The sequence below is a fragment of the Macaca fascicularis genome, chromosome 11 (genome assembly GCF_037993035.2).
Source record: "Macaca fascicularis isolate 582-1 chromosome 11, T2T-MFA8v1.1".
In the NCBI taxonomy this organism is placed as follows: Eukaryota; Metazoa; Chordata; class Mammalia; order Primates; family Cercopithecidae; genus Macaca; species Macaca fascicularis.
The window spans coordinates 55,864,756-55,890,786 of NC_088385.1; the positions used below are offsets into that span (position 1 = coordinate 55,864,756).

Sequence of the window (26,031 nt, forward strand, 5' to 3'; positions counted from 1 at the left end):
AGCCTAGGAGGTGGGACTTCTAAGGGTGAGGCTGGAGGAACCTCAATGCAGAGACTAGGCCTCCATTTGAGCACAGGGAGACTTAGACAGAGCACCCTTGTTCCCAAAACAGTGACTCTAAACTTAGATTCCCAATGATCTCTGCTGATCAGAGAAGAGCTGCACTAGCCACTGCCTCATTGTGAATGGAATGGCAGTCTTTCCACTAGCCAAGTCCCTAAGAAGAGACTGTAGACAGAATTAGGTCCCCCAATTTTTCTTTTTTCTTTTTTTTTTTTTTTTTGAGACAGAGCTCACTCTATTGCCCAGGCTGGAGTGCAGTGGCACGATCTCAGCTCACTGCAACATCCGCCTCCCAGGTTCAAGCAATTTTCCTGCCTCGGCCTCCCGAGTTCCTGGGATTACAGGCACATGCTACCACACTCAGCTAATTTTTGTATTTTTAGTAGAGACAGGGTTTCACCATGTTGGCCACGATGGTCTTGAACTCCTAATCTCAGGTGATCTGCCTGCCTAGGCCTCCCCAAGTGCTGGGATTACAGGTGGGAGCCACCATGCCCGGCCATGTTGTTATTTTTTACAATGGACTGAATTATACCAGCAGGTCAGGGTCTACCACAAAGAAACTATGAAGTCCACCATGAGTTCCAAAGTATTTTTCCCCAAGAAAAGTTTGATAACCACTGGTGACTAATGAACAACATCTATGACCAATGGCCACTTTAAGAGGTCGTATGGCCAGGACAAGGAACTAAGGTAAGAAATAACTGACCCTATTTCCCAGCCTACACCTCTTGGGCCCGAACTCACCTTGCTGTTGACACAGTAAGGGTGATAGCACTGAGAGCACTGTGAACAGGCAAGGAGGTGGCCCTCTGCTCCCCGGCCAAAGCTGCCACATACCACACACATGTCCTGGGGAAACACAGAGAAACCCGAATGTCCAACTAGATCTCCCCATCCCACTCAGATCCAGCCTACTATGATGCTACAACACTGATTTGCGACCAGAGAGTCAGGAACCTCATCCCACAGCATTAGGACGCTGTAAGCTACCAAGGGACCCTGCTCCTTCCTAGGATGCCTCACTCACCTAGTCAGGTTGCTTGAATTTATAAAGCCTGACATGGGTAAAGGTAAGAAGAAATTAAAGGAAGATAAGATGGGGTAAAGACTGGTCAGGTGAGAATCACATATGTGACAAAATTCTATCAGCTTAAAGACTATTCAAGTGAGGACACATGTAAGTTCCCTAAGCTATAAACTTCATAGGGCAAAGACTTTTTCACTGCTATTTCTCTAGCTCCTAGCTTAGTGCCAAGCTCAGAGGAGACACTCAAGAGAAATGTGATGGATGGACAAACCAATGAACAACATGATTTTAATTCATGGTCTGTTTTCTCATTAGCTGGGTATCCCCAAAAGTAGGTCCAGTTTTCCCCATCAATTCTCTCATCAAAACACAAACATACACAATGTTCAGTGTGCCAGGTCTCACTGTATGGTACCTGCATTAGGACAAATTTGTCTGTGTTGGAGAAGAGAACCACGGTATTCTGCATGGTGTCGTCATCTTCTTCCTCCTCCTCCTTACTGGGAGAGCTATCAATGTCAGCAACCTGATGGGGAAAGAGTTGTAGAAAGTGAGGCAGATAAATCTGCCCCCACCAAAATACTTTCCTCTTTGGTGTTGGGGGAAGAAAGTGTGAACCCCTGGCTAAGATGAAGGCCAAAAGCCAGAAATAACGGACAGAACACCCCAGCTCCCAAACTGGGCCTCAGCCTGATAGCAGAGATTTCAGAAAAACCTGGGGGCCAAGTGGACAGGAATTCAGACACAGCCAGACAGGCCCTAGACAAGCAGGCAGGTATTCAAGCATGCAAGGGACTGGAAGGACTCAGAGGGTGCTAAAGCATGGTCGGGGGATGGGAGGAATAGGAGGCATCTCCTTACTACCAGAGTCTCAATGGAAGAAGCAGTTGACTTTAGTCGGGCCCGTCCTCTACCACGTCCTCCATGGGCTCCTCCACGAGGCCGGCGTCTTCCTGGGAAACTGCTGCTGCGACCCTGAGTGAAAGAAGGGGACAATGACAGGAGCATGTCAAGGGTTAGTGTGTTGGGTTTACACACTTGAACAGAAGAAGTGACAAATGGACACAGTAAGACAGGTAATAAGCCCAGGAGTCCCACTCAGGGCAGGGGAAAAGGCCAAACTCCCAGATATCAACAAGTGCATAGCTGTAGCCCAAACCCATTCTTTCCCTCCCAAGAGTGGCCAACATGGACATGGAGAAAAAACGGTGACTTGAAAGAACCAAGTTTCTGGTCCCAATTCTACTACTGAGTAATCATGAATCTGGGCAAGTTACTCGTCCCTTCTATGTATTAGTATTTTCTCCTTAATAATTGGAATAAAGGATCTCCAAGTATAGGATTCACAAAGCAAGGTGGGAAAGTATCAGTGACACAGGACTATACCTCTGACAGGGCTAACTCTGATCACATCCCGCAGCTAGATAGTCCCTCACCTGTTTTATGCGGGAACGGGCTGGGGAGCTGCGCCGCCGCCCCTTCTCCCCCTCAGTTTTGCCTCCGCTGATAGCTGTCCCAGCATCGCACAATAGTGAATCATCAGTCTCTGGCAGTGAGTCGGTACAGAGCCGTAGGGAGCCCTCATCTCGGGCTGGACTAACATCTGTAGAGACCCCCAGCTCCATGGACAGGGAGCCACCCCCCTCCGGGTCAGGAGAGCCCAGGAGGGGCTCTGAGCCAGGAAAACTGGCACTGGCATCACCCTGGCTCAGATTAGAGATCTCATTAACGATGTCGGATTTGATGAGAGTGGGTGGTGTGGGGGCCACTGGTGCACGTGGCTCTTCCTGTTCTTCACATGGTGAGCCCTGCCCTGCTGTTTGCTTGCATTCGGGGTAGACCTCCATAGGGGTCACGGGGGCCAGCTCCTCAGGGTCCAGGAGCACAGGGGAGCCTTTAAGTTCACTAGCCAAACTGCCAGGGGTCTGTCCAGCCTCTGGCTGTGAACCCGGAGCATCAATCCCATCCAGAGGGGCTGTGTCTTCCCCTAGGCCAGAGAAGTCATCCAGGGCTGGGGCAGGGCTGGGGGCAGGGCAGGAGAGGTCCCCCATCGGGGAAGGGAGAGGACTGGTGGCACTGGGTTCCAAGGCTGGGCATTCAGGTTCTGGAACTTTCTCAGTCTCCATCTCGTGCAGCTCAGGCTCATCTGAGACCCCCACTACCTTCCCTATGGGACTCAATGGGGAGGGAACGGACAGTGGCAGGGCAGGAGGGGAGCACTGGGAAGGAGGGGAGTTTTGGGGAGCCAAGGAATGCTGAAGGAGTGGCGAACACTGAGGGGGAAGGGGCTCCATCAGGATGGGAGAAGCCGGCCCCACTGGGGAGCCTGGAGATGGAGGAAGGATCATAGGGGGGACAGGCTCAGGGTCAGTGCAGTTAGCTTCTGGTGGAGGGCTGATGGGTGTCTCCAGGATGGGGGCAGCCAAGGGTGACTCAGGGTCACTGTCCCCTTTGGCACCAAAGGGGTACTCTAACTCCCCCAAAGGAGACAGAGCCGGTGGGGCCACAGCTGTGATAATGGGTGAGAGTGGAGGAGGAAGGGGATCTGGAAGGAAAGAGAAAAAAGAAGGGCTCTTAGATCAGACATGCCATGAAGAGTTACAGCTGTTCCAGAGTAAGAGGGTACTAACTTTCCCTTACCTGGTGGCATCAGCTGAGGCGACAAGGATGGCTCCCCAGACGGGGACAAGGGCAGCTCCTCAGGCAGAGGGGACAGAGGTGGTTCCCCAGGCTCAGACAGGGCTGGCTCTCCAAGCAAGGGAGATAAGGATGGTTCCTCGGCAGGAGGGAACAAGGGCAACTCCTCAGGTGCAGGGCATTGGCCTGGCTCCTCGGGGTGCTCTTCAGGCCGAGGGGACAGAGGTGGCTCCTCAAGCTGAGGGGACAGGTGCGATTCCTCAGGCCGGGGGGACAGGCATGGTTCCTCAGACTGGGGGGACAGGTGTGATTCCTCAGGCTGGGGGGACAAAAATGGCTCCTCAGGCACAGGAGACAGGTGTGGCTCCTCAGTCTGGGGGGACAGGTGCAATTCCTCAGGCTGAGGGGACAGATGTGGTCCCTCAGCCTGGGGGGACAAGTGTGGCTCCTCAGGCACAGCGCACAGGCATGGCTCCTCAGGCTGGGGGGACAGGTGTGGCTCCTCAGGCTGCGGAGATAGGTGCGGCTCCTCAGGCCGGGGGGACAGGTGCGGTTCCTCAGGCCGGGGGGACAGGTGCGGCTCCTCGGATGGGGGGCAGAGTTGTGGCTCCTCAGGTAGTGGTGACAGGGGTGACTCCTCCAGCGGCAGGGACATAAGCGAGTCCTCAGGTGGTGGGGATGTGGGTGAGTTCTCAGGTGGTGGGGATGTGGGTGAGTTCTCAGGTGGTGGGGATGTGGGGGAGTCCTCAGGTGGTGGGAATGTGGGGGAGTCCTCAGGTGGTGGGGAGAGGCGTGAAGCCTCAGGTGGAGGGGACGTGGGAGACTCCTCAGGCGGTGGGGACAAGGGAGATTCCTCAGGCGGTGGAGACAGGCGTGACACCACAGGCAGCGGGGACAGGCGCGATACCTCAGGTGGTGGGGACATAGGTGATTCTTCAGGTGGTGGGGACATAGGCGAGTCCTCAGGTGGTGGGGACAGGCGTGATGCCTCAGGTGGTGGGGAGAGGGGAGACTCCTCAGGTGGAGGGGACAGAGGAGACTCTTCAAATGGTGGGAACAGACGAGATGCCTCTGGTGGTGGAGACATGGGTGACTCTTCAGGTGGAGGGGACATGGGTGACTCCTCAGGCGGTGGAGACAGGCGAGATGCTTCAGGTGGTGGGGAAGTGGGCAGTTCCTCAGGTGGCGGGGACAAGGGAGATTCCTCAAATGGTGCGGACAGGGGCGATGCTTCAGGTGGTGGGGATAGAGGCGTCTCAAGTGCAGGAGACGGGGGTGACTCTTCCAGTGGAGAGAAGGGCGACTCCTCCAGTGGAGAAAAAGGTGATGATTCAGGTGGGGGAGACAGAGGAGACTCCTCAGGCGGCGGAGAGAGGGGCGATTCCTCCGGCGGCTGGGACAGGTGCAATGCCTCAGGAAGCGGGGATGCGGGCGAGTCCTCAGGTGGTGGGGACAGGCGTGATGCCTCAGGCGGTGGGGATGTGGGTGATTCCTCAGGTGGTGGGGACAGGGGTGACTCCTCAGGTGGGGGCAGCAGTGGCATCTCCTCATTTAGGGGGGCCTCCAACTGGGGCTCAAGTTGGACCCCTGCTCTCCCTGCAGACACAACAACACGATGCTCCTATCTAGCTCAGATCTACCCCACAGGAAGTGCAGGGTCTGGGGCAATGCACAAACTGTCTCTTGTCACAGAATAAAAGGGGATGAATTTCAGGGACCCTCAAACCCTACTCACCTAGTGGTTTGGCTTCACATTGCAGGGGCCCCGGTTCCTTGGGTTGCATAGAGGTCACGTGCCCACCCTTTGGCTGCCCTTGGCATGCAACGTACAGAGCATCGGGCTCATCAGTGGGGGTATCGCCAGACTCTGGGGGTGAAAATCTGCAGAGGGTACAGGGGAGCAGGCACTGTGGCTCTCACCAGCTAACAAATCCTAGAGAGCGCACTGGGGCGAGGCACGAATGCTGTGGATGACACTGCCCACCTTAAGGCTCTCCTCTCAAAGTCCACTCAATTTAAGAAGAACCCTGCCAAACTCAGTCCTTCCAACCTGCCAGCCCAATCTCAGTCAGTCCACACCACTTACCTGCTACACACAGGGGTATGCTGCTCAGCAACAGAGCTGACAGGCTGACCTCCCTGGGCTCTGTGACAGCGGTGACAGAGAGAGTAGTTCTCAAACCACTCCGAGTTGGGATTCAGTTCTGCTGAGCCCGCCCCACAGGCCCGGCACACCCGGCATGCCTAAGGGAAAGGAGTGGGCAAAACAGGCATTGGTCAGACAGCAAAGACTAAAGAAAAGTACAGGACTTGTCAAGACAGAGAATGCTGTAGGAGGCAGAGTTAGGGACAATAGGGCAGAATCAGGGTACACTCACCTTGCACTTCCAAGAGTGAGCAGGCAGTTCCTCCATGGGTGGTTTTAGGCAGAAAGTATGGTATCCTTTGTCACACGTCTCACAAACCAACATCTTAGAGTCATTCCCAGGTTTCCTGCAGAGGCACAGGGAACATTACAGTGTCCTCTCTGCCCTCGTTTCTTTTTTGTTGTTTTCATGTTAACAGGTCTTCTCCGATTGCCCTCATTTTCAACCCTAACCTGTGTTGTGCCTAAGACTTCCCTCCTGCCCTTCCATTCCTACCTGCAGGCTTGGCACACTTTGCATTCAGGGCACTGCCAGCCAGCACGTTTGCGGGCAGTCAGAGCAGTGTCCAGGCAGGCCCCGTGATAGTGATGCCCACAGCTGGTACAGAAGAACAGGTCACACAACTCCCCTGGCCCCTCACACACTGCACAGCGAGCCTCCTCTGCAGGGGGTAGAGACACCACAGGTCAGCTATGGATTCCTTGTAAGCCTCAGCACAGTGCCGTACACAAAACAGGCACTCCATGGGCACAGAATGAACAAATAACAAAGTTACTGAGTGCCTGCCCAACGTCTGCCAGCTGTTCTAGGCACTGGAGACACAATGGTAAACGAGACAGGCAAACCCCTGGTGCTCATAAAGTTCACACCTATTTTAGTGGGGCAGACCAACAGTATATAATTCTATACTTTGATCAGTGCTCTGTAGAGTACAAAAATCCAAGGCACACTTGGTCTCTCATTTGCCCTATGACCAAAGATCAGGACTTCTCACCCAGATGTGCAGCCCCCTCACTGTGCTCTGGGCATAGCAGCTGCAGTGTTTTCATGGATAGGAAGGAACCGCTGGCAGTCGCGCAGGGGAAGTGGTAAAGCCGTGGACATCCAGGTGAGCGGCAAGGGATGGAGGCACCGAGCCTGGTGCAGTGGGAGCAGCGCTGCCAGGGTGAAGAAAGAGCCTCAGTGTCAGCCAGCTCTCCCCAAAGAAACAGTTCAGGCACTAGCTCTGCCCCAGTATACCCACACTCCTTCTCATTCCACCCTGACTCTCAGAAGCCCACCAGCCCTACCCTTCACCTATGCAATCCGTTGGCCCCAGCCCCACCTGTGAGATCCCTGAGAAGATGGCCTTGTCCACACCACATAGTTCTGGGCCCTCCTGCCCCCATACGCCTGCCGACCACGCAGCACACCAATGGTGAGCCCAGCAGGACCCTTTACAGGTGGGAAGAGGTAAACAGAAAGGAAAGAGTTAACAGAAAGAGGATCGCCGGCTCAGGACTACCCAGTCCTTCTCCCATTTGCTGCCCCATTCTCCTCACTCACCTCCAGGTTCTCCTAGGTGGGCAGGTGTAAGGCCCTCAGGGAAACCAATCTGTGACAGGTCCTCACTGGGCAGCACTGCCTCATTGGGCCCTGGGCTCCCCCCAGGGGATACCACTGGACACCGGGGCCAATCAAATGGCAACTCAAAGCGCCGTAGCTCCCGCTGCCCATGCAGACTGGGCTCCCCGCAGTTACAGAGAGCACAACGCCGCACCGGACCCCCACTGTGGACACACAAGCATCAGTACCACACCAGGCCCCCAGCAACCCCATGATTTGGCATGCCCATGCTTCCCCGACACTCATTTTCCTAATTTCTCTTCCTTGAAAGCCCTAGACTCTCAAATCAAATCCTTATGTGCCCTCAAACAAGTTACCTGCAGTCCTGAGGAGTCTCCTGAAGACTGGGACTCCCAGAACTAGGGACAGAGACCTCTCCCACATGTGGGTTAGGCAGGTCTGACTCAGTGGCACTTGGGTCCTCAGAAGCTGCAGGTCCATCAGCTGAATAAACAGACAAACAGCATGTGTCAGTCATCATCCCTATTTAATACAAAGTCCACTCACCAGATACATGAGATTATCCAAAACCTGAGTGGATCAGAGTGATGATATTTCAACTGTTGTCCCAAAGAACAAAGTTGTTCCATTACTTATCTGCTGCATAGACTTAGCTCATGTCCTTGGGCCAGGACCAGAAATGTAAGGTTGCCTGTGAAATCTAAAAGCAAACAAAGAATTTGTCCTACTTACCTGCCGGTTCTGAATCTTTATCCTCACCAGGCAGCTTCTGGCTGTCCATCCCTCTCTCCGACTGGGCAGGGCCCTCTCGGGGAGACCTGTTGGTGCCAAGAAAGAGATCTATATGCCTAGTAAGTCTTCCCAAGAAGCACTTCTCCCAGAATCCTGGGAAGAAGGCATCCAGACCCTCCAGACATCAGAGCAAGCCATACTACAAACTCCCATACTGACAAGAAAGTCATTCTCCCTAACCTGTAGGGTCACTTCCTCCGCAGATAAACACATACCCTCTTCTCGCACTCTGGAGAGATTCTCAGGGGATCCATTTGACTTTCCCACTTCCTCTGTAAGAGTTCCTGGGGCCATAGCATCCAACTAGAAGCATATCCATTTATATCTAATACTGCCGTTTGCCTTGCCTCTGGGTTTTTGGCTTTTGGTGAGCCCTATTCCCACACCTTTTCTTCAAGTCTCAAGTAAGCTGCCATTCTAGAGGCCAGTCCTTGCCAACCCAGGGGTAGTCATGACCCAGGAAGCCTGAGTCCAGCAAAAATCCCTCTCCCAGAGGCAGAGTCTGAGGCACTGCAAGAGATGGAACACACTACTAGAACTATAGCCTAGCTATGGATGGATCTCCCCCACCGCCACTTGTTTCTACGAGGACATCACCATCACAAAAGAAGAAACTCCCTAATTTCCACCCACTTCCAACCTAAATCCAGCTCAGACGAACCCCTGGCCCGTGCCCTAACTGAGCTCAGGGTCTCATCCAGCCTGAAGGTCTCAGGTCATTGCCCTTAGCAACACCAACTGCCCTTCCTCTTCAGATATCCCTAGTAGTTAACAGAAGTGGACCTTGAGAGTTACTGAGCATGTGTAGCCAGACCTGAGGCTAAGCATGCTGGGAATTGTAGTCTCAGGAAGCATACAGTCACTCAGAGGAGTTCTAAACAGGGCAGGACATAGCACAGCAGAGCCGAGTAGCTTCCTTCCTCTTCCCTCAAGCAGGGTTTCCACACACATACATGGGGGTGGGGAATAACGGTCCCTTGTCCCTTCTAAGAAATGCATGCCTGTATCAGAGCCTAATGAAACACACTAAAGTTATACCTAAAAAAGTTGAGACCTACACCTTTGGGTATTATTTTCCTAGACCTTAGAGGGAATTAAGCACAGCCGGGGGAGGGGGGGGAGAAGAACAATAATTACAGACATGAGGAATAGGAAAGGGACCCTATAGGAGGAGGAAGAAAGGGATAAGTGCCAGCAGCTTGTAGTGGGAAGTATAAATCCTTTCTCTTAATCAGAGAAGAATACAGTGTTCCTAAAGAAAGTGGTGGTGAGGTGGGGGAAATCCCTAAAACAGAACTCTAAACAATAAAAGTTTGATAAATTAATCTCTCACCTTTTCCACTCTTCTTGGCTAACCAGAGTGACCACACCACCCTTAGCAAGGACAGCCTCTCCTCCCAAACTGGAAGGCAAATACCCCAGTCAGCCACTTAGGGTTGAATGACTGGGACAAACAAGACAAGGGGGAACCCTCAAAGGTGCCCCAAATCAGTAAATCAATTCCCTAAGAACTACAGTATCACTCCTCCTGCTCTGAACTCACCCTTTATTTCCAGATACTGGCTATGCCCCTCTGGAGACATGTCACAGGAAAGAAAATTCCTTTTTCCCCTAACACTCTCAGAACCTACTGGATAAAGTAAAGCATCACCTGATACACATCATCTCCATTCCCAAGCCATCTCTCTTTCCCAAACCTGCCACACAACCACACCTGAAAGGAAAGCAGGGTGGTCATCTGGCCGGCTCATAGAAAAGCTGCTCCAGAACTTCAAGGAGTCCTTAGAAGCTACCATGGGAAGTGGGAGATGGAGGTGAGGGCAGCAGCCAGGCCCCTCTTCCATTCAGTCATTCAAGGCCTGACCACACCCAGAATGTCCAAGGGGCTCTTAAAGTTTTCTAATTGTTTGCATCTTACTATATCTTACCACTACATACCCCCAAAGATCCTCTACCCGCTCTGCTCTCAAAGTTGAGGCCAAAAGAGTCACAAACATCAAGAAGTAAAAGGCAACAATGATAATACAGTGGGTAGGAGGAGAGCTGCCTCACACAAGGCCAGAGGGGCAAATTCCTCAGCTCTCCCCCAAGCTCAGTCCTCTCAGCTGGTAAGGCTGGTACTGCTCAAGAAGGTAAAGAAACCACCTTCATCTGGCCTTGAGAGACAGACTACGACCATCCTCCAAAGCCAGAGCCCATGGATGGGGCCATGGAAGATGAGAGATTAAGCAGCAAAGAGAAGAATGTCATACAAGTTGTACCAAAAATAATCTAGGGGGCACCTCCAAAAAGCCTGAGCCCTCAGTCCCTATTTCCCCAGCCCTGAAGTCCAGCACCGGGATCCCAATGCTGATTCCCAGTTAACAGGCCCCTGAACGTATCTAAACAAAGACCCCAGGTTACCCAGTCCCATCATTCACAGTCAGTAAACCCACACACATACACACCAAGGATTTTTTCCCTGGATCTAAACTGGACTAGTGTCTCGCCAGGCTTCCTCCACAGAACTAGAGATCCCAGACAGTAGGTACAGATGTAGGGAGTAAAACTGTGCTGGCACCCCTCAGTCCTATACCTTAGAGGTCCAAAACAGCAAAGAAAAGGACAGGGATTTATCTCAACCCACTCTCCTTCCTGCCTCCCTCCCAGACCAACAGCTTTCACTCCATTTTCCCAGGCAAGGGGGAAATGGACACTTGGAGAGGTGTAAGGCTGCAGCAGGCCCTTGAGTGAACAGCTCTTCAGTAGGACTCAGGACTTCCTGGTTCCCAGCCTGAGACTCAAACCACACCTCTTCCCACCCCCATTTTGGGTCAGCCCTCCGAGATGGATCCAAAAGGAACACTGGCACTGCAGACCCTCTGAACTGTGTCCCTGGCTCATCTTGAAGGCAGGCACAGCTAACAAGGTGCAGTCCTACGTAAGGAAGTTGTTTCAGGACAAACAGGAGGGACTCTCCATAGAATGCAGGAGTGGAGAGCAGGGTTGACAGCTCACCTCACTCCACTACCCCGTGCCACCTCTCACCTTTGAGAAATCTTTAAAAGGCAAAACCTCTATTTTCTCTTTTTCAAAACCAGACTCAAAGAAATCTAGCATATGTATGTTGGAGCAGATAGAGGGAGCAAAATGCACCAGCCAAATCCCTGCTGGGCAGCATGACAGGTGTGAGAGGGGCAGTCCCAGCCCAAGCAAGGCCCACAGGATTGAGGCTCAAGCTGCAGGCACATACACACTCGTTCTCCCCAATACCTTCTGCCAGGGGTAGAATCACTGGTTTCCAGGAGAAAAGAGCTCTGATCAAGCCATTTCTCCTCCAGAGAGCTACAGGCCACCCCATTCTGCACAGTTGGTACAGGATCAGAAAACCAGTTAACAATCCCTGGTCAAAAAAGGGTTGGAGAGGTCTGGGAGGGGCTTGCAGGACTGGCCAGGGACTCACAGCAGCCAGCTCTCCATACCAGGCCGGGAGAAGGCAAAAGACAAAAGCCATTTTTTGCAGCCTACATTCACAGGGAGCAAATCTCAACGGCCTCTTCTATAATCCTCTAGAGATTAGATCCATCCCAAGAGGAGGGGAGGCAAAGCAGGCTAAGACAGCAGTAGGCCTCACTGGGGTCACTTTGCCAGGCAGGGATAGTTTAAAGTTGAACAGCAGGGCCAGAGCTGCCCCCAGCCCCGCCTCCTTCTTGCCCCAGCCATCCCCTTCATCACAACTAGTCAGTTTCCACACACTCTCCCTTTGCCCAGTGAAAGAAGGCCTGGTGAAGGATCTGGGGTTCCCTGAGTTTTCCAGGGACTGCTTTGGGTGCCCAACTCGGTAGGAACAACCTTAAGGTCCAACTGGCATAATAAGTCTGACCTGGCAGTGGCACCCTCCCCCACCATCCCAAGTTGCTCTGTCCCAAGGCCCACAAGGAACCCTGAGAAGAGCAGCAGCAGCCTGGGATTGGTGCTGGCATCAGGGCCTGGGTCCTACTTTAGTCGAGCTCCCCCAACACAAAAATAAACAGGCAGAGAGGCTATCTGGCCAGGTTCCCAAACTCCCGTGGTTCTCTGAACCCCCAGTCTTTAAAGAGGCACACCCCAAGATACCAGGCCTCAGTTCTGCCCTGGTGACTGGCTCAGGTTCCCTTGACAGACCCTGCCAAAGGAACGCTCCCCAGCTTTGGCACCCCCTTCTCCAACCTAAAGGCCAGCTCCGGCTAAGATAGTCCATCTGGCTGTGCCCCCAGTCCAACCCTTTCTGGGCCCTGGCCGGGCGGACTTCACTCACCTCTTCACAGGGCGATCCAGAAATCCTCATCCGAGAACATGGCCAGAGCCCGGGCCGCTCCCCGACCTCCAACCGCCAGAGCGATCACAGCCGCCCCCCGCACGGGGGGGCTTAGGGGGGCCAAGAACGGTAAATCCAGGTCGGAGTGGCCACCCTCCCCCCACAAAAAACAGCAAGAAGCCAAAGAGGGGTTCTCTGCCTCAGGTTCCAGCAGTTTAGGTTTCCATGGACAGCCCCAGGGCGGCGAATCCCGAGCGGACACAAAGAGAGCACCGGTGGCTTTGATCTTGGGCGAGCAGGCTCCGCATCCGCGTCGCCGGGCGGCCTCTTAGTCCTAGGGCCCGGCCAGCGCCCCGGCCGCCCGCGCCGGGCTCGGGCGGAACGTCGAGGCTCTCCAGATGGAACGTCGAGGCGCCTCCCCAGCAGCCCGGAAGGAATGCCGCGCCGCCCCGCGCCTGGCCCGGATGGAACGTGAGACCCTCGCAGGAGCGCCGAGCCCCTCTCCCCGCCCCGGCCGGCGCCCGGGGCCGCGCGAGCTACGGCGACGCGGGGCCGGCGGGGCCGCGGGGCTGAACCTGACACACACCCAGCGCCGGGCTTCTCGACCCCGAGCGCTCACCCTCGGCGGCTTCGAGCCCCCCACCTTCTGCTCCCCCCGGGGAAGGGAGGAGGCTAGGTGGGCGAGGAAGAGGAAGGGGCGGGCGGTGCGAGCCCTCTGCCCGCTCCCCTCCGGCCGCTCCAGGCCCTGCGCTCGCCTCCCTTCCCCTCTGGCCTCGGGAGCTGCCCCGCCCCCGGCCTGGCCGGCTTTGGTCGGTGGCACCCCCTCGACCCCCGGCTGACTGTGATCGCAGGGGGCCTAGAGGTGCATGGCCCAACCCCGGCTCCCGGCACCGGGGGGTCAGGAAACTGAGCGGAAAGTGGGGAACGAGGCAGCCATTTGCAACCGGAGAGGAAAGTAGTGCAGCGCGGCGCCGCTCCGCCTCCCCCCCTCCGCCTCCTGTTCGGCCGGTAGGGTGGTTCCTGCGAAGGGGCTATTTCCTGGCCCGAGAGCTGGGCAGCGGTCGTGAAGATTCGTGAAGCCTTCGGCGCGAGATCCGGGGGGGCCTTTTGCCCGGGGCACCCCACTCGAGAGGGGGAGAAAGGAGAAGAGGCGGCCCTATTTTGTGTTGGAGCGGAGCGGCGGAGGGATCCCGCCCTCTCGGAGGAAAGGCTGTGACTCTGCAGTTCTACGCACACGCTGCGGGATCCTTCCGCTCCGGGTTAACCCCGACCGCGCCGGGCCGGCAGCCGGGCAGACACGTGGGAACGAAGCCCACCTCCTGTCTGCCGCGGCCCTGGAGCCCCTTCATTTACCGCCCAGGCCGCGAAACTAGGACTCCGGCTGCTTTTTAATTCCATACCCTTGCAGTCATTGGTCCCTGAAACTCCAACTGCCCCCTCGCTTTGGCCAGGGGCAGTCTTTCCCGGGAGGGGGATGGAAGAAGAGCCAGGAGATTGGCCGCTGCTTAGCATCCTGGGAACTGGAGTCCGCAAATGGAGAAAGTGAGGTACGGCGCCTGGCGCTGCAGAGGGTGGGTTCTTGCCACGTTTAGGGACCCGAAGAAAACTGGACTAGTCCCTAGTCGTTCCTCCTGGCTCCCAGTCCCCCGTGTGAGGAAGGACTGTCGGTGCCCACACAGTCACTACACACACCTCCCCATCGAAACAAATGTAGAGCCTCCCTTCCTTTTCAGGGTGCTCCCATTCCCACCTCCAGTCCTTTCAGATATTCAATACCCCTGTCTCTTTTTTAGTAAACTGAAGTAGCCTCGCTGCTACCTGGCCGGAGTACTGTTCTAGACAAGATCGCAAAACATACTCTTTGCAGGCACCACCCCCCCACCATAAGTCTGGATGAGAAAGGATTGGAATGCCTCTTCTGCATCAACTGCACATATGGGGTGGACAAAAGGAGACAAATTAACTATGTCCAGATACTTTCTATATTCTTAGTTATTCCTCACCTTCATTATGAGTTACATGGAATTATCTCCATATGACAGATGAAGATTAAGGCTACAATAGGTAAGATTGCCCACAGAAATACATCTAGTCAGAAGTTGAGCCATTATTCAAACCAAAGGCCACGTTTTTCCTAGGATTACAAATAATACTACAGTTTTTTAAAGGAAGATGTGGAGAAAGAGGCAGGCCGATTCGATCCAATGCCAGCTTTGTGGGGAAAGGGTTTACGGTGCTATCCAACAGAATTTTTTTTTTCTTTTTTTTTTTTGAGACAGAGTCTTGCACTGTCGTCCGGGTTGGAGTGCAATGGTGCGATCTCAGCTCACTGCAACCTCTGCCTCCCGGGTTCAGGCGATTCTCCTGCCTCAGCCTCCCTAGTAGCTGAGATTACAGGCGCACACCACCAGACCCGGCTACTTTTTTGTATTTTTAGTAGAGACAGGGTTTCACTATGTTGGCCAGCCTGGTCTTGAACTCGTGATCCGCTTGCCCTGGTCTCCCAAAGTGCTGGGATTACAGGCATGAGCCACTGCGCCCGGCCCCAACAGAACTTTTCTACAGTGAGAGAAATGGATTAAATCTACACTATCTAATATGGTAGCCATTAACCACATGAGCTGTCGAGCACTTCGAAATGCAGGTGGTACAAGTAAGGAACTTTTTATTTTAATGAAATTAAATAGCCACATGTGACTTGATGCTTTTATATTCGACAGTGCAGGAGACCTTAATCCCTACTGGTCAGAGTCATAGGAGGGATCAGGACTAGATTTGTCCTACTCCAGCCACACATTGGCATCATGCTTTCTGCACTGACCATTCACACATATTTAAGCAAAAAAGTTCCAGCAGTGATCGCACACCTCTTTTGGTTACAATAGAATAAGTTAACCAAGAAACAAGTTGGAAAATGGAAGGCCCCTCCCAGGTTTGCACCCAGAGGCAGGGAGAGGCAGACCCTCACCAGAAAGACCTCCAGTAATAACACAGATAGCCACCCACTATTTCGGGGTTTTTTTTTTTTTCTTTTTTTTGAGACAGAGTTTCGCTCTTGTCTCCCACGCTGGAGTGAAATGGCGTGATCTTAGCTCACTGCAACCTTCGCCTCCCAGGTTCAAGCGATTATCCTGCCTCAGCCTCCCTAGTAACTGGGATTACAGGAGCCCACCATCACACCCAGCTAATTTATTTTTAGTAGAGATGGGGTTTCACCACGTTGGCCAGGCTGGTCTCAAACTCCTGACTTCAGGTTATCCACCCACCTTGGTCTCCCAAAGTGCTGGGATTACAGGCGCGCCCGGCTGCCACCCACTATTTCTTAAGGACTTACTAGGTGTGAAGAACTGTAGTAAGCTTTGCATTTATTACCTCATTTAATTTTCACCTCAACTCTATGAAGCACACTTAGCCACTCTTCATAAATGAGAAATGGAGGCGCTGAGAGGTTAAGTGACTGCCCAAGGCCACACAGCTAAGTGGAGGAGCTATTAACCGCTATCACTACTGTCCCCACGCCTTGAGATTATTGATAAACTAGAAAACTTCACATGTTTCTAAGTCTACCCCAGACCTCGTGAAAATGGCAGCAGGAAAGTAGGCCCCTGTAATGAGTATCCCAGGTCAGATGTGCAAAAGGACTTAATTTTAGTATAAGGAGAGAGGTTAGTGACCTCCCAGAACCTCCTAAGCCAGTGAGATTGTTGTTTGGAGTATGTTTCTTCTAGCAGCCCTTATTTCTTTTTAGATGCTGGATCAGAAAAGCAAAAGCAGCTGTCAGGACTTTTGAAAATCAGCATGACAAGCCATATCCCCACTGTAAGCCTGGAGCCAGGCACTGACAAAGTCACAGCTAAAAATCACATCTAGGTTCTGTCAATCCTTCCCAAGTAAGTACATTGACAGGTACCTCGGGCTCCCCCAGTTGTCAGAAGAGGTCTGTACCTTCCCTGTGAAGATCTACCATTAAAGTAACCCTTACACGTCCTTGGAGGAGGTATTAGACTAGTTAGGCAATCATGCTGGTGGCAGGGTGGGGATCAAGAAAAGCGGAGGCAAACAGGACCAAACTTTCCTAGCTGAAATATCAATCCTACTGAGGTGGTAGGTCCATAAAAGCAGAACCAATAGCCTTTGACACCTGAAAAAAGTAGACCACCAAAGGTGTGAAAAGTACAAAAAGATGAAAGGTATGAAAAGAGCAAAGGACAGCCATTTTAATGAAAGACACTGGGGACATGGAGGGCCGGGGGGACTGATAGGCACCAGATGCATTATTTCTTACTTTACTCAACACTCTTGGGAAGTCAAAGTCTTCACAACACTTTAGTCTCTCTGCCTCTACACTTCTCTCAATTCTTACATCATTAGGAATGAGGGGCTTCCTTCTCCCGAAACCCTGTATGCTTTGAGTCCAAGCAAATGCTGAGGCCCCAGGAAGACAGCTAGGTCAGCATGTTGCATCTGGCCACTAGAGGGTAGTGTTTCTGTAATTAAGGGGATCTTGAAAGGCTACAAAACTTGGACGGGAGTGGCAGCCAACTGGACTCAGTATATGAGGAACCCAGCAGAATAGAAAGGTAGGAAAGGCAAGTTAGGATAATGGTCGTTAATAAGTGAGGAATAAGGAATAGGAACAAGGTAGGAGGAAAGATTTCCCACCAAAGACCACAGCCATGACTCCTTGGAAAAAGAGATACTGGCTCTGAGCTCTCCCTAGATACACAGATGTCAACAATAAGGCCGGGAGTAGTGGTTCACGCCTATAATCCCAGCACTTTGGGAGGCTGAGGCGGACGGATCACTTAAGGTCAGGAGTTCGAGACCATCCTGGCCAACATGGTGAAACCCCATCTCTACTAAAAATAGCCAGGCGTGGTGGCGGGTGCCTGTGGGAGACTGAGGCAGGAGAACTGCTTGAACCTGGCAGGCGGAGGTTGCAGCAAGCTGAGATCGCAGCACTGTACCGCTCCAGCCTGGGCAACAGAGTGAAACTCCGTCTCACACACACACAGGAAAAAGAAATCAACAACAAAAGATTTCTCAGTTTATTTGCATATATACATTGTCACCCCAGGGAGCCAGCTCTGTTTCAGAAGTCCCTGGCTCCCCTTACCCAGCCAACACCCAAAACTCACCCAAGAGGATGGGTCCTGGATAAATAATGCCCAGGACTCATATCCTGACCCCACAGGTTATAACAGAATTCATCTAGCAAAAACAGAGGGCTAGAGGCCAGTGTCCATGAGAGGTCCTTGCCCCTTTGTAAACATTGACATCCAGGCCACTAGAGCCTGGGGAAAGTGTGCAAACATGAGGATGCCACACTGTGTGTCCAGGGGTCAGGAACACAGCTGGCAACCATACCCGTGAAGTCCTGAGGGTCTGACCCCCCACTGGAACATGGCAAGTGCCAGAGGCAGAAACAAGGCAGTTACACCACACCCAAGGGCTCACATGAGATGGCAGCGACGCTCTTGCCCATAGGAATTCTCCACACGGGCAATCTCCTGGATGACTTTGGTGAAGATGCCTTGAGTCAGCTATAAGGGGAGAGGATTCAGGGCAAAAGTCAGTTCAGTGCCAATACCACCCAGCTCTGGGGTGAAAGCTCCATTCCTGCAACATTCCCACCAAGCAGTACAATAAGGAAAACACGGCTACCACCACCACCCTTCTAGTCTTCGGGCCGAGCACCTGATTCTCTCGAGCAGATGACTCCATAAATGTCGCACCCCAGGACTCTGCCAGCTTCTTCCCTTCAACTGCCTGTACCTCTCTGGAAGCAAATTTGGGACATAAAGATGGAGGATAGAAATGTTGGTAAGTGCTCTGAAAAATCTTCAGAATCAAGGCTTCCTGGCCAGGCTTAGTGGCTCATGCCTGTAATGCAGCACTTTGGGAGGCCGAGGTGGTGGATCACTTGAGCTCAGGAGTTCAAGACCAGCCTTGGCAACACAGTGAAATACCATCTCTATTAAAAAGAAAATGGGCTGTGCGCAGTGGCTCATGCCTGTAATCCCAACACTTTGGGAGGCCTAGGCGGCTGGATCACAAGGTCAGGAGATCAAGACCATCCTGGCTAACATAGTGAAACCCCGTCTCTACTAAAAATACAAAAAATTAGCCGGGCGTGGTGGCATGCGCCTGTAGTCCCAGCTACTCAGGAAGCTGAGGCAGGAGAATCGCTTGAACCCAGGTGGCAGAGGTTGCAGTGAGCCGAGATCACGCCACTGCACTCTAGTCTGGGCAACAGAACAAGACTTCATCTCAAAAAAAAAGAAGGAAGAAAAAGACTTCCTCTGACCCACGCCATTTCCCCAAGTTTTGGGAGGAGGGCTGTGGAAAGAGAAAATATAGGTAAACAAAGGAACAATGGGTGAATCTAGGACTGAGGCTTGAAATATGAAATTGTGGCTTTTAAGATAGAAGTATTATCTTCCTTAAGCTTCAGGTTAGAGACAAAGAGAGGTGAAATGACTTGTTTGAGTCAGTGGCAGAGCCAGGATGAGAGCCTGACTGATTCCAAGTCCATTTCACTTCCTTTTCCTCTAAGTAGCAGAGATTTACATACCTCTCTGGAGAGAGATCTGCCTTGTTCCCAACTAGAACCACTGGCACCCTGTGAGGAAACAGCAGTTATTTCAGAATCCCCTCATTCCCCAACTCCTTATATCAAGGCTGGACGACTCCTTATCAGACCAGGCAGGATCTATATCCGAGCCTCTCTAACTTGACAATTCTCCCCTCTGCTCTCTCCTACTCCCTCATGCCCACACTATGTCCCTATCCCCCAAGGCCACTTACCGGGTTTTCCCATGGCCTTCGTGTAGCTTTTGGTACAGACTCTCAATGACCTGGAAGCTTTAAACACAAGAATTGGAGCTATAACTTTATGAGACAGTCCTCAGGTTTTCCTAAGTCCCACACTCACAACCTTGGTCACTTACCTATGTAGAGAGGTGACAGAATACACAAGCACATAACCATGGACTCCAATGATGAATGAATAGGGCAGAATGCTGTACTCATCCTGTCAAGAAATGGAAACATCAGTACCTAGATCCAAACCACTCAGATGGCAAAGGTTGGTGGGACAACATCCAGGTGACCCTCCCTGGGGCACGCCCTACTATAGTCACTTCAACAAGTATTTATGGAGCAGCTCCAATGAGCCCTGCATACTCTTAACAGGTAAAATGCTTTTAATACTACTTTACAGATGAGCCACAAAGACTACCAGACTTCATCTCTGAGGGCTGAACTGCCACTTTTGGATACCATACCCCAACTGGTACCTGCCCTGCTGTGTCCACCAGGTGTAGGTGAAACTCATCTTTGCCAAGAGTCACTATCTTGCTGTAAGCTGAAAAGAAAAGAAAACTTGACTGTGAGGTGCCTTATAGGGCCAGCAATGTATGTCCCCTGACTTTTTTTTTTTTTTTTTTGAGACAGAGTCTCACTCTATTGCCCAAGCTGGAGTGCAGTGGCTCGATCTCAGCTCACTGCAACCTCTGCCACCTGGGTTCAAGCGATTCTCCTGCCTCAGCCTCCCGAGTAGCTGGGATTATAGGCGCCTGCCACTGCACCCGGATAATTATATATATATATATATTTTTTTTTTGAGATGAAGTCTTGCTATGTTGCCCAGGCTGTAGAGCAGTGGCTATTCACAGGTGCACTCTTAGCACCCTATAGCCTGGAAGTCCTGGGCTCAAGCGATCCTCTCACCTCAACCTCCCAAGTAGCTGGAACTATAGGTATGCACCTCTGCACCTGGCTGTCTTACCTTCTTTTTTTTTTTTTTTTTTTTTGGCAGCTTTTTTTTAAAGTAGATTGTTGGTTGGGCTCAGTGGCTGACACCTGTAATCCCAGCACTTTGGGAGGCCAAGGTGGGCGGATCACTTAAGACCAAGAGTTCGAGACCAGCCTGGCCAACATGGTTAAACCCTGTCTCTACTAAAAATACAAAACATTAGCTGGGCATGGTGGTACATGCCTGTAGTCCCAGCTACTCAGGAGGCTGAAGCATGAGAATTGCTTGAACCCAGGAGGTGGAGGTTGCAGTGAGCTGAGATTGCGGCACTGCACTCCAGCCTGGATGACAGAGTGAGACCCTGTCTCAAAAAGAAAAGAAAAATAATTACTTTTGTTTTATTGATGAATAATAGATGCACCAAGTTTCAGGGTACACGTGATAATACATTCATATAATTTGTAAGTATATCTGCAATATTCATCACCTTATATATTTGTGTTTTCTTTATGCTAGAACCATTTGAATTCTTCTCTTATAGCTATTTTGAAATGTAAAATAGCTTATTGTAAGCTATAGTCACCCTACTGATACTACTAAGTCTTACTTCTATCAAACTATATATCTGTACCTATTGATCAATTTATCTTCATCCCTCCCACTCCCTTCCCCCTGCTTACATTCTTTTTATTCTCTTTTTTTTTTTTTTTTTTTTTTTTTGAGATGTTGTTTCGCTCTTGTTGCCCAGGCTAGAGCACAGTGGCGCCATCTCAGCTCACTGCAACCTCCGCCTCCTGGGTTCAAGCAATTCTCCTGCCTCAGCCACCCGAGTGGATGGGATTACAGATATCCATCACCATGTCCAGCTAATTGTTTGTATTTTTAGTAGATACAGGGTTTCACCAGTTGGCCAGGCTGGTTTCGAACTCTTGATCTCAGGTGATCCACCTGCCTTGGCCTCCCAATGAGCTGGGATTACAGGCGTGAGCCATGGTGCCTGGCTTTTTTTTTTTTTTTTTTTTTTTTTGAGACAGCCTCATCCTGACACCCAGGCTGGTGTGCAGTGTCACAATCTTTGCTCACTGCAACATTTGCCTGCTGCGTTCAAGCGATTCTCCTACCTCAGCCTCCTTAGTAGCTCGGATTACAGGTGTGTGCCACCATGTTCAGCTAATTTTGGTATTTTTAGTAGCGATGAGGTTTCACCATGTTGGCCAGGCTGGTCTCAAAATCCTGACCTCAATCGATCCGCCCGCCTCAGCTTCCCAAAGTGCTGGGATTACAGGCGTGAGCCACTGCGCCTGGCCTCCCCTTACATTCTTAACCTTGGGGTTGACACAGATAGATCAGCTCCAGGGAGTTATCCAGGTAACTGGAAAGACACACTAAGGTTTTTTTTTTTTTTTTTTTGAGACGGAGTCTCGCTCTGTCGCCCAGGCTGGAGTGCAGTGGCCGGATCTCAGCTCACTGCAAGCTCCGCCTCCCGGGTTCACGCCATTCTCCTGCCTCAGCCTCCCGAGTAGCTGGGACTACAGGCGCCCGCCACCTCGCCCGGCTAGTTTTTTGTATTTTTTAGTAGAGACGGGGTTTCACCGTGTTAGCCAGGATAGTCTCGATCTCCTGACCTCGTGATCCACCCGTCTCGGCCTCCCAAAGTGCTGGGATTACAGGCTTGAGCCACCGCGCCCGGCCCACACTAAGGTTCTTAATGTCTACATTTAAACTATCCCAGACTCAGTATCCTGCAAAATCCATACTCTAGCCATCCATCGAACAGGATTGCTGAAGAAGAAATTAGATGTAATGTGTAAATAAATCAGCCCCTTGGCACCAGAGAAATACATTATGGAGTTGGGTGGGCTATCCAATCCCTCCGGGTCGCGTCACCAGCACACTAGGGGAGAAGTCTACTCACTATTCTCCACTGTAGGATCGTAGCCTTCCGAGAACTCGCCTTCCACAAATTGATGTGCCAAAGATGTCTTCCCTGTGGGGAGCAGTGTGGCAGCTGTATCCAAATCATCCATCCACATTCACATCCTCTGTCCTTTCGGACTGTGGCCCAGGACCAAAGGGTACCCCAAATTAACACCACAGTCTGTGAGTGCCTCAAGCAATCCTATCCCTTGTGTCTACCCTCACCGTCTTTTCGCCCGGGGTCTCCGCACTTTGGCTACCGGATGCATTCAGAAGCGCAGCAGGAAGCCTTTCCCGCCGCCTTCCCCACCCCATCCTACCCGCAGGAATATCCAAGATTCCCCAGGATCGAGTCCGCCCCGCCCCAGGACACCTGCGACTATCTGTCCCCACGGAGACCGCATCCCGGTTTTCAAATTGTGACCCCACCCCTATCCCCAAAGTAACGCTGGGACCACTCTGAGATTACCGCAGCCAGGTCTTCATTGAGCCTTAAGTGCTTGCGGTTCCTGCAGCCTCCACACACCACCAACCTTTATTCCTCCACTCTTCCAATCCTCGCTCTACAACCCCATTCTTACGATGTCACCATTCCTCCCTGGGTCGCGTTCCCACGGCAGCGCGCCTCTTCTGGCCACAAAGCTGCTGCGCGTCCGAGTTCTGCAGGGCGGAGACTCACCTACAGAGCGGTATCCGAGGATGACCACCTTCCTGTAACGGACCAGCGGCATGGCAGGAGCCCGCCCCAGGGGCTTGCGGAACTGCGGGCTGAGAGAGCCCGAAGACGAGGTCAGGGTGTGGGCAGGTGCAGGAAAGTCGCTCACCCAGAAGCTGCCGCGGGCAACTTAGAGGGAAACCAAAACAAGCGCCGCGCCCGGAGCTGCCCACGTGATCACAACACAGCACGTCTAACGCGAGGGAGCCCGGCGCCGGGGGAACTACTGTGCCGCGCCGCGCCGGGCTCCGCCCCTCAGGCCGCTCGCCATTGGTCCATTAGAATGGGTAAGGGCGGTGCCGCCAGCAGGAGGGAAGGGTGGGCCTCACGTGGAGCGGGAGTACTGGGAGCTGCGCGTGCGCAGACTGGAGCCGGTTCATTCATAAAGAAACAGAAAGGAACCCGGGGTCCTAAAGGCGTTTGCGCATTTGCAGCCTAGCTGAAGTGGCTGCGAAGAATTATGGATGGAAAATACCCGTTGTGTGGTTTCTGGCCATAAGATTCTAGCCCTTTGCATGGTCTCTGAGGTCCTTAGATACGAAGAAAAGGGCCGAAGTTCCAATATATTCCCTCTGCTTCCCCAGCCTTCAGCCCCAGACCTATCAAGGTTTCCAGTCCTCCAGCATCTGATTTCAAACTGCAATTCTTGTTCTTGCGGAAATTGCTAGAATTTATGATCAAGTAGTCTGAGGTTTCTTCTTCATCCTCATGATCCTCAAACATTCATTTTTCAACAAATACTGAACATATACTATGTGTTTCAGGCATTGCTCCAGCTTTGGGGTCAGAACATGGACATGAAAGACAATGTGTCTGCTCTTATGAAGGGGGAAACAAACATACAACAAGGAGATATCAGATAGCGTTAAGTGCTATAGAAGATGGTGTGATAAAAGATGACCACTTTATTTTTTAAAGACAATACAGCATTTTTAATTTTTATTTATTTATTTATTTTGAGACAGGGTTATGAGACTGGCTAATTTTGTGTTTTGGGGAGAGACGGGGTTTTGCTATGTTGCCCAGGCTAGTCTCGAACGCCTGGCCTCAAGTGATCCACCCGGCCTGGCCTCCCAAAGTGCTGGGATTATAGGCGTGAGCCACCGAGCCTGGCTGAGATGACCACTTTAGATTAGTAATACTTTCTCCCATAGGAAACCCCATTTAAACTAAGATCTGAAGGAACCAGTTAGCAGATTTCAAAAGAAGAATCCACCAATGCTAAGGCGATAAGATGGAAATAAATTCAGTAAATTCCAGGAAGAGGGGAAGAAAAAAAGAAAGCCAGTTAGCCTAAAGCAGATGAAGTCTAAGAGAATGGCAGAGGCCAGGCCACATAAAGAAGTCTGGGCTAATTCTAAGTACTTGAAGGTATTTAAGCTGGGGCATGACATGATCTACATTGTCTTTCTAAAAAATCTCCCTGGCTTTGGTGAATGGATTGGGGTTTGAGGGGAACAGGAGCAAGAGGAAGCAGGGAGATTGGCGAAGAAACTGTTACCTGTAGTCCAGATGAGAGTGGCGTGGCTAGAGTGATCATGTTGAATGAAGTTGAGAATTCAGGATATTCTGAAGCTAAGGTTAAAATGACTTGCAGAAGGATTGGTAGAGGAGGGAAGAAAGGAAGGAAATCACCTAGATTTATAGAGAGTTCTACTATACTATGTGCCAGGTGCATTTTATTGTTATCTCATTTAATGTTCACAAAAGCCGTAGGCCGGGCGTGCTGGCTCATGCCTGTAATCCCAGCACTTTGGGAGACTGAGGCAGGCAGATCGCTTGAGGTCAGGAGTTCGAAACCAGCCTGGTCAACATAGTGAAATCCCGCCTCTACTAAAAATACAAAAATTAGCTGGGTGTGATGGTGCGCGCCTGTAATTCCAGCTACTTGGGAGGCTGAGGCAGGAGAATCGTTTGAACACGGGAGGCAGAGGTTGCAGTGAGCCAGGATCACACCATTGCACTCTGCACTCCAGCCTGGGCAACAGAGTGAGACTCTGTCTAAAAAAAAAAAAAAAAGATATTCTACTTTGTGCCAGGCACTCTTACTATGTGTTGCACAGTAGGATACAGAAATAGGCCGGGCACGGTGGCTCATGCCTGTAATCCCAGCACTTTGGAAGGCCGACACAGGTGGATCATGACGTCAGGAGATCGAGACCATCCTGGCTAACACGGTGAAACCCCAGCTCTACTAAAAATACAAAAAATTAGCCAGGCATGGTGGCGGGCACCTGTAGTCCCAGCTACTTGGAAGACTGAGACAGGAGAATGGCAGACAGGAGAATGGCGTGAACCTGGGAGGTGGAGCTTGCAGTGAGCCGAGATCATGCCACTGCACTCCAGCCCAGGCAACAGAGCAGGACTCCATCACAAAAAAAAAAAAAAAAAAAAAAAAAAAAAAAAAAAAAAGGAAGAAAGGAAAGAAAGAAAGAAAACAGATGCCTTTTATACTGCTTGTACCGTCGAGATGAACTCTCCATTCTTTTCCACCCAGATTTGTGTCCAGGAGGCAGGCCTTGTCTCCTGGCTTTCAGTGAATCTCAACCAAAAGAAAGCACACACAGGAGATTCAATGGAGGGAGGAGAGTGTCTCTGTCCCTCATTGAAGGTCACAGCACCTCTCAAGGCAGCCGCCTCCTCCAACACACACACACAGCTGTCTCCTAGTTTTCAGTGACTCCCCTCAGCCTTCAGGCCTATAGCAGTATCAGCCTCTTTTCTGTTATTCACCTTGGGGCATTGCTTATCCCTTGTGGTCTCCCTATACCCTGCCCACAGCTTTGTAAACAGTCTCCTTATTAAACCATCTTAATTCTCCTGTTTTGAATCAGGGAGAAAGCAAAAGAGCCAAGACAAAGGGCTTTCTCCTCTTGAGACTTTTTCTTTTTACCTGGCAAGGGAAGATCTCACAGCAGATATTCACCTACATCTCATTGAACAAGATTGTTTTATATAGTCATCTCTAGCTGTAAGGGAACCTGGAAATTTTAGCATTTTCTTTTCCAACATCTATAGTAAAGAAAGGCAAAAGACAAGGTGAGTAGAAATAAATGTTTTGGCCTGACGTGGTGGCTCAGGCCTGTAATCCCAGGACTTTGGGAGGCCAAGCAGGTGAATTGGTTGAGCTCA

At 51.6% G+C, this 26,031-nt stretch overlaps 2 protein-coding genes across 15 annotated transcripts in view; both read right to left on the bottom strand.

Annotated features, from left to right (window-relative positions):
* Positions 1–13,159, bottom strand: part of KMT2D (lysine methyltransferase 2D) — a 42,068-nt gene extending 28,909 nt beyond the window's left edge. For 8 of the 10 annotated variants that reach the window (XM_065524144.2, XM_065524142.2, XM_065524143.2 and 5 more), the window contains exons 1-15: positions 12,512–13,159; positions 8,176–8,261; positions 7,800–7,926; positions 7,423–7,646; positions 7,202–7,311; positions 6,872–7,034; positions 6,373–6,538; positions 6,109–6,223; positions 5,817–5,974; positions 5,466–5,611; positions 3,734–5,326; positions 2,530–3,638; positions 1,955–2,068; positions 1,509–1,619; positions 811–915 (exon numbers count right to left, since the gene is read on the bottom strand). In XM_065524144.2, the coding sequence (XP_065380216.1) occupies positions 811–915; positions 1,509–1,619; positions 1,955–2,068; positions 2,530–3,638; positions 3,734–5,326; positions 5,466–5,611; positions 5,817–5,974; positions 6,109–6,223; positions 6,373–6,538; positions 6,872–7,034; positions 7,202–7,311; positions 7,423–7,646; positions 7,800–7,926; positions 8,176–8,224 (4,290 nt within the window). In that variant the 5' untranslated portion in view covers positions 8,225–8,261; positions 12,512–13,159. The remainder of the gene's footprint in view (positions 1–810; positions 916–1,508; positions 1,620–1,954; positions 2,069–2,529; positions 3,639–3,733; positions 5,327–5,465; positions 5,612–5,816; positions 5,975–6,108; positions 6,224–6,372; positions 6,539–6,871; positions 7,035–7,201; positions 7,312–7,422; positions 7,647–7,799; positions 7,927–8,175; positions 8,262–12,511) is intronic. The other 2 variants (XM_074006778.1, XM_065524141.2) reach the window with 1 other exon arrangement.
* Positions 13,160–17,538: 4,379 nt separating this feature from the next.
* Positions 17,539–23,094, bottom strand: RHEBL1 (RHEB like 1). Of its 5 annotated transcripts, none has more exons than XM_005570748.5 (8): positions 22,864–23,094; positions 22,183–22,254; positions 19,810–19,877; positions 19,462–19,544; positions 19,319–19,375; positions 19,086–19,133; positions 18,209–18,290; positions 17,539–18,054 (listed from the first exon to the last, which is right to left on the bottom strand). In XM_005570748.5, exons 1-8 carry the CDS (start codon positions 22,913–22,915, stop codon positions 17,965–17,967), a joined length of 552 nt encoding a protein of 183 aa, XP_005570805.1. In that variant the 5' UTR covers positions 22,916–23,094; the 3' UTR covers positions 17,539–17,964. The 5 variants fall into 5 exon arrangements, with proteins under 5 accessions (XP_005570805.1, XP_005570807.1, XP_015286359.1 ...); XM_005570750.5 differs by having other exon boundaries at positions 22,183–22,322; XM_015430873.4 differs by lacking the exon at positions 22,864–23,094 and adding an exon at positions 22,718–22,816 and having other exon boundaries at positions 22,183–22,322.
* Between the last annotated feature and the right edge of the window lie 2,937 nt (positions 23,095–26,031).